General features: G+C 35.9%; 1 protein-coding gene across 1 annotated transcript; it reads right to left on the reverse strand.

Annotated features, from left to right (window-relative positions):
• Positions 1-708: 708 nt before the first annotated feature.
• LOC136066881 (uncharacterized mitochondrial protein AtMg00810-like) lies at positions 709-6,122 on the reverse strand. Its single transcript, XM_065771894.1, has 3 exons — positions 5,758-6,122; positions 5,574-5,700; positions 709-831 (listed from the first exon to the last, which is right to left on the reverse strand). Exons 1-3 carry the CDS (start codon positions 6,120-6,122, stop codon positions 709-711), a joined length of 615 nt encoding a protein of 204 aa, XP_065627966.1.
• Between the last annotated feature and the right edge of the window lie 753 nt (positions 6,123-6,875).

Here is a 6,875-nt window from a genome sequence, read left to right on the forward strand (position 1 = left end):
CATGATCCCTAGGTATTTGTGAGACGTCGGTCTTGGATCCGATGATGTAAGCTTTGCTTCTAGTCACAGTGTTGGCACCAATGGGATAGTCTCTTTGTACAATTGTGAGATCGCTTAGAAGTTTGAGCTTTGTCTTTGCAATGAGGCCCATGATGAGAGTGGGGAATGGCATGATAGTTCTAGAGTTCCTTTTTTCAATGCTCTTGGTCAGGAGATGGAAGATGTGTCCACAAATGTCAATCTCTTTATGTGTGAAGAGGTCATATAAGAAAATTGTCCTTGGAGCGAACAATGTCGTCAAGTTGGTGACCAGATACAGATTATGAATCATGATATAAGCTAGAGTCCTCATCTCCAGGTTGAATGGAATGGTGTTCATTGACTTCTTGTTTAGTGTACCACCAAGAAGTCTCACCATTGGCTCAAGAGAGTCCAATCGATCCTTATATTGAACGGTAATCTACTAAGAAGGTGGAAGAACTTCGAGAAATTCTTGGATTGATTCCCTTGTAATAACAAACTCCTTGTGTCTCACCCAACAATTAATGTGGTTTCCATCCACACTAGCATTTGAAAAGAACTCTTTGATGATTTCTGAGTACACATTTCCACTTGGATTCAGCAGCTTCGTCCATGTCCTTTCCTTGAACACATCAAGAATGCAATTGTCCTCAAGAGTCTCCATCTTGACAATTATTTCCATAATGATTATGGCTCATTTGCAGCAATCGTCATAAGCCATGTCTGCCTCAATGGACTTGAAGTTGTCAGAGTCCGTGCAAGGATGCTTAGAGGATTTCTTGGAAGCAGAGTGCGTTTGGTTGGAGACATCTGCACAAGGAAACACACAACAAAATGAACCAAGTACAAAACCACAAAAACAAAACACAAACTTGATTAGTGTCAAGTTAGTCCAAACATAATTACAATGACTTAAAATAGAACACAACATAGTTAAAACAATACTCTATAAGTGCTAAACCATGTAAAAATTAGCAAAAATGCAAAATATAGCAACTGTGCAACTAGTGTGCATGAGGTGTGCCTAGCGTGTGCCTAGGTGATGCATGGCAAGGCATGGTGAGGCACATGTGGGTCAAAGTGTGTAAAACACACACCTAAAGATCAAAACATGTTAAACAAATTCAATCAAGGGTAAACCCAAAATTTGGAACTCATCGGAGTTCAAAACAACTTGAAAATGCCACTTGAGCATTTTGACAAACACTTGATATGCAACACTACACTACACAAATGAACAATGCATGAATAGATGAAAATATGCCTAAATACAAGATCAAATTGCACAAAGGGCCAACACAGATACAGACAATTCAAATAGGGCAAAGCCCAATCAAGATTTTGAATTTTTTTTGCCCAAAATCATAGTTCCCAACCCATTTTTTTAAAATCCCCAATTCAAGAACCCTAAACCAAATTCTGAATAATCTAAAATGAAAAGCTAAAAAGAATGTTAAGAAACATACCTTTGAAGAGATTTTGCAGAGATTTTTACTTGAAATTGGAGGGTTTTGAGTGAAAATCAAATATGGGTTGAGAGAGGTTCGAGTGAGGCAAAGGAGGGAACTCAACAGTGTTTTTAAAAATCAGTCACACAAACTCTATAAAATTGAAAACACTCAATTTTCATAGGTTAGATACTCGCAAAATTACTCGTGAAAAACACATTTGAAGCACAAAACCTTTCGCGGGAAGCCTTTAGTCGCGAAATAGTCACGAGACAGTTGCAAAAGTCTCTGTCTGAAATTTTGTGTTTTCTAGTTTTTTCCTTAACCTCTTTTTGTGGGAAGAGCTTAGTTGCGAGATTCTCGTGAAAATGCCTATGAAAAAGTTTTTGAAAACCAACACAAAAATGTGTTTTGAACAAAAACTTAAAACACAAAAGTATAAAATCACTTTAAAAAATAAATAAAATACTCAAAAATCTTTTTGGGTTTGATCAGCAAGTAATTGAGCATACACATCACATTTGATCATGTATAATCACGCAAATGAAATAAGTATTTGTTGAACATAAGTCTTGTGTGTTATTTGTGAGTATCAAATGTGGAATAGTCCTTAGTCCAGAATGAAGTTTTAATGATCAATTCAATCAAGTCATACACAGCTAGTACTAAGTCAAGTGTCTATCTCAATTATAGAAATGAACATTGTAAGGTTGAATTTAATCAACCATTTTTTTGGCTTTATTCCGTGCCAAATTTGTTCATATTTCAGCATTTAGAAACCTTATATTTAGGTGGGAATTATGTAAGGGTAGTGTGTGAGAGTCTCTGAAAAAAAGCTCAAGTTTGTGCACTTAACAAGTGGCTCGTGACTGCATCTTGTGGCTTGCAAGTTGCCAAAAGTGGCACACAGGTGGAGCATGCAGAGGAGCTGAACAATCACACCAACTGGAGCACTACAGGATAAAAAGTCCAGACTGGCCATTCAGTTAGTTCGCGGCTTGAACTCGTGACCTAGTTAAGTCGTGAGGCCAAGTCGCCAGTCCACTCTATTTTGAAAAAATTGACTCTTCGTATTCCATTCTCACCCTAGTATAAATACCTCTTATACCCACGAAATGTAGAGAGTTTCCAAAGAGAATTTTGAGAGAGTAACCCTAGAGAAAAACAAGATTAACTCATCCACAATCTTCATCATTTGATTCTCCAAATTCCTCTACTCTCACCCTCTCCATTGTTACATCCTTGAGAGGTACATTAGCCAAATCATTTTCTCATCATACCCATGGAAAGTAGTTAGGAAGGGACTAATTGATATTGGTTGATGCTATGGGCTATAGCGGAATCCGGTAAGCTACAGAAGACAAAGGTTCAGCGTAACCTTGTTGGAGTAAGAAGCTTGGAAGGCATAGGTACACTGGATAGATTAGGCTTGGAGGTCTTCTGCTATTCATGTATTCCAACTTGATTCTCTAGTAGATTATTGACCGCTTGAAGGGCGGCGGAGAGTTTTTACGCCGAAGACTTCGATTTCCTCTTCGATAACACATCACTGTGTTGTCTTTGTGTTTGCATCTCTATTCCCTTAAACTTTTCCATTTAATTTCTACTATGGTTGTGGTTTTATTTGGTTTAGATTGTCTTATTAGTTCTGTTTTAGCTTATTCTCATTTTTCATATGTACATTGTTTGATAATAAGCTTGAATTGGTAATTTGTAAATTGGGGGTCTAAACATTCAAGGATGTTTTACACATATTTTGAACATTCAATTGGTATTAGAGTGGGTACACTTATTGTAGTTTAAATACCTAAGTGTGATCCTTGACCCTTTGTGTTTATTTGCCATGGATAGTGCATTGTATGTCTCTATGCATGTTTTGGATGTTGATAAATGTAACATGCCATGTGTTTGTAAAAATGCTTCTATGAGTGATAATCTTCATGAATGTAATGCTATGTTACATGAATCTTTGAATGTTGTTGATATTTCTAACATTAAACTCATGAAGAAAAAGTCTAAGAAGTTTAATAAGGATTTAAGCAAGTTATTTTGTGAAAATGATGACTTGATTGCTAAGATCAATGAATCCAATAAATTGGTTGAAAAATATAAGAAACTTGCTGAAAATTCTCTTGAAAAGTTGAAAGAGTTTGAATGTTTGAATATGGACTTGGATGCTAAACTTGCTCTGTCTAACAAACTTGTTGATGAGCTAAAATGTGAAAATAAATCTCTTAAGATGCATGTCAAGTGTTTGATTGCTAAACCTATTGTTAAAAAGGATGAAAATATTTGTTGCAATCATGTTGTGGTACCCGATTTTGTGCCTATTGTGTGTTCTACCTCAAAGGACAAATCGGTGTACATTCCTCCACATAAATGAAATCAAAAGGTAGAGAGAAAACTGTTAAGTCAAAGCCTCCATTTAGGTTTCAACCTAAGGTTTTGGATGGATCTAAGTTTGTTCCAGCTTGCCACCATTGTGGTGTGATTGGTCATATAAGACCTCAATGTTATAAGTTGAAGAGAGAACAAAACCACGTTGCTAGATCCCTTCCTAAAATGCCTAGTGGAACTAAACACATTGTTTGTCACCATTGTGGTGCCTTTGGTCATCTAAGACCTCAATGCTCTAAATTTCATGCTTTTAAAAGAATCAAAAGAAAAGAGAAACTTGAGCTTTTTGAAAGTTATGCTAAAAAAGTTAAACTGGTTTTGAGTAAAAATAACATGTTGTTAAAGAAAGTATTTAATACTCTTAACTCCTTGTCTATGTGCATCTTCGATTATGATTCTTCCAACCCTTGTCTCACTTCTCATGAGACACTCATTCCAAACAATCATTCCGTTTGAATGAGAAAGGGTTCCTATGGTTGAGCTTTCGCTCTTTTGGTCTTTGATCTAATTCTTTCGATTTTTGTAGGACCCTTTATGCATTAGATGCTTCATTGTCATGCATTTGTGCATCATGCATTTCTTTATATGCATTGTTTAGTTTTTTATCTTACTTTTATGTTTAAGTTTTGTGTGAGTAAAAAATTCAAAACCACATAAAAAATGAAAAATTCAAAAAGTTTGATCGTATATGTTTGAGCACATATCTCAGGTGTGTTTGGCCTAGTACCTCCGTACAAATGGCTTAGTGCATTTATAACTTAGCTTGTTATGTATGCACATCTATTTTTGTGAGAAAAATTTTGACATCTATGTGTGATTGTTGTAAATCAATCTTTAAGCTTGTCATAAATGATTAGTCAATAGTCATGAATGATTAGCCAATAGTCATGTTGGTTTTGATACATGCATAGACTTGTGCCTATATATCTTCCCACTCTTTTATATTTTTATTGTTTTTGCTTAAAGAACTTAACAAATGTAAATCTCAAAATAAAAAGAGATAATGAGTTGTAAAAGTTGTCGCATATACTAGTATTCGACTAGGAAAAAGGAAAAGTGACTTATATGAAAATGTATGATGCCCAAAAGCCAAAGGCTTAGTCATCAAATTGAAATATCAAAAATTTCAGGTATCGATCTCAAAAAAGGATGTAAAGATAAAAAATGATCAAGCTCACATGATATACACAACACAAGAGATCAAACTTTTTGAAGATTTTTCAATTTTTATAGGTTTTTGAATTTTTTGAACACACTCAAAAACAAACCAAATAAAGTAAGATCAACAAAAAAAGGTACAAACCAAAACAAGTAAAAGAAATGATCTAACTAAACACGTGAGATCTAAACACCGGTATGCAACAATGAGCAAAATAGGTTCACACAAAGGATAGAGTTTAAGGAATGATACCAATACCAATGGTCTTACACAAAGACTTAAACCTTAGACCATCAAGAGGTTTAGTAAATATGTCTGTCTTCTAGTTGTTAGTGTTGATGAACTCCAAATACACAGTCTTTTCCTCCACCAAATCTTGAATGAAATGGTACCTGATCTCGATATACTTTGATTTCGAGTGTTGAATTGGATTTTTTTGACAAATTTATGACACTCGTATTATCACAAAACACACACATAGTGTCTTGAGTAATTCCATAATCATGTAGAAGTTTCTTCATCCATAATAATTGTGCACAACAACTCACCGCTGCAATGTACTCAGCTTCAACCATTGATAGAGAAACTGAATTTTGCTTTTTGCTCATCCATGACACCAAGTTATTTCCAAGATAAAAACAACCACCGGAAGTGTTTTTCCTGTCATCAATGCACCTGGCCCAATCAGCATCAGAATATCCAACTAGGCACTATTTCGAATCTCTTGAATACCAAATTCCATAGTCAAATGTGCCATTTATGTAGCGGATAATTCGTTTGACTACTGTCAAGTGAGACTCTTTGGGTGCTGCCTGAAATCGAGCACATACTCCTAGATTGAAAGTGATATCTAGTCTGCTAGCAGTGAGATAGAGAAGACTCCCGATCATGCTTCGATAAAGTGTTGGATCCACTTCTACACTTGCTGCATCAAGACTCAGTTTTGCTGAGGAACTCATAGGAATGGAAATGTGTTTCTTAGAGTCTAGGCCGAATCTCTTTACAAGATTTTTGGTATATTTCTCTTGAGAGATAAATATCCCATCTTCCTGTTGTTTCACTTGAAGCCTTAGGAAGTAGTTTAGCTCTCCCACCATGCTCATCTCAAAATCTCATTTCATTTCTTCTGAAAATTCATGAGCTAGGTGATCAATTGTGGATCCAAAGACAATGTCATCCACATATACTTGAGCAACAAGGAGAGATCTCTCATCTCTTTTGACAAACAAAGTTCGATTGGCTTAACCTCTCTTGAAACCATGATCCAATAGGTATGTGGTGAGGCAATCATACCAAGCTCTTGGTGCTTGTTTCAGCCCATATAATGCCTTTTTTAGCCTTAACAAATGGTCTAAAAAGTGAGGGTCTTGAAATCCCTTTGGTTGCTCAACAAACACTTCTTCATTTAAAAACCCATTTAAGAAAGCACCCTTCACATCCATGTGATATAACTTGAAGTTCATAATGCATGCTATGGAAAGAAGAATTCGGATTGACTCTAGTCTTGCAACTGGAGCAAAAGACTCATCAAAGTCTATGCCTTTAACTTGAGTATATCATTGAGCCACCAATCTAGACTTTTTTCGAACAACTTCGCCATCTTCATCAATCTTGTTCTTGAAGATCCACTTGGTGCCGATTACATGTGTATCCTTAGGCCTTGGTACCAACTCCCATACATCATTTCTAATAAATTGATGCAACTCTTGGTGCATGGACTCTACCTAATTCTCATTCTTCAAAGCTTCCTCCACTTTCTTGGGTTCAAATTGAGGAAGATAATAGTTGTGTGTCACATGATTCACACTATAGGCTGGTCCTTTTCTCAACCGAAGTCGTTCATCTAAATC

This window comes from Quercus suber, unplaced genomic scaffold (genome assembly GCF_002906115.3).
Source record: "Quercus suber isolate HL8 unplaced genomic scaffold, Cork oak 2.0 scaffold_50, whole genome shotgun sequence".
NCBI lineage: Eukaryota > Viridiplantae > Streptophyta > Magnoliopsida > Fagales > Fagaceae > Quercus > Quercus suber.

Excerpts from the sequence above, each read along its gene's own strand:
- LOC136066881 (XM_065771894.1), bottom strand. The coding sequence starts at position 6,122 with ATGGTGGGAGAGCTAAACTACTTCCTAAGGCTTCAAGTGAAACAACAG. Across the intron at positions 5,701-5,757 it reads ACATTTGACTATGGAATTTG|GTGCATTGATGACAGGAAAA; the intron begins GTATTCAAGAGA and ends TGATTGGGCCAG. Across the intron at positions 832-5,573 it reads AAGCTGAGTACATTGCAGCG|ATGTCTCCAACCAAACGCAC; the intron begins GTGAGTTGTTGT and ends TTCCTTGTGCAG.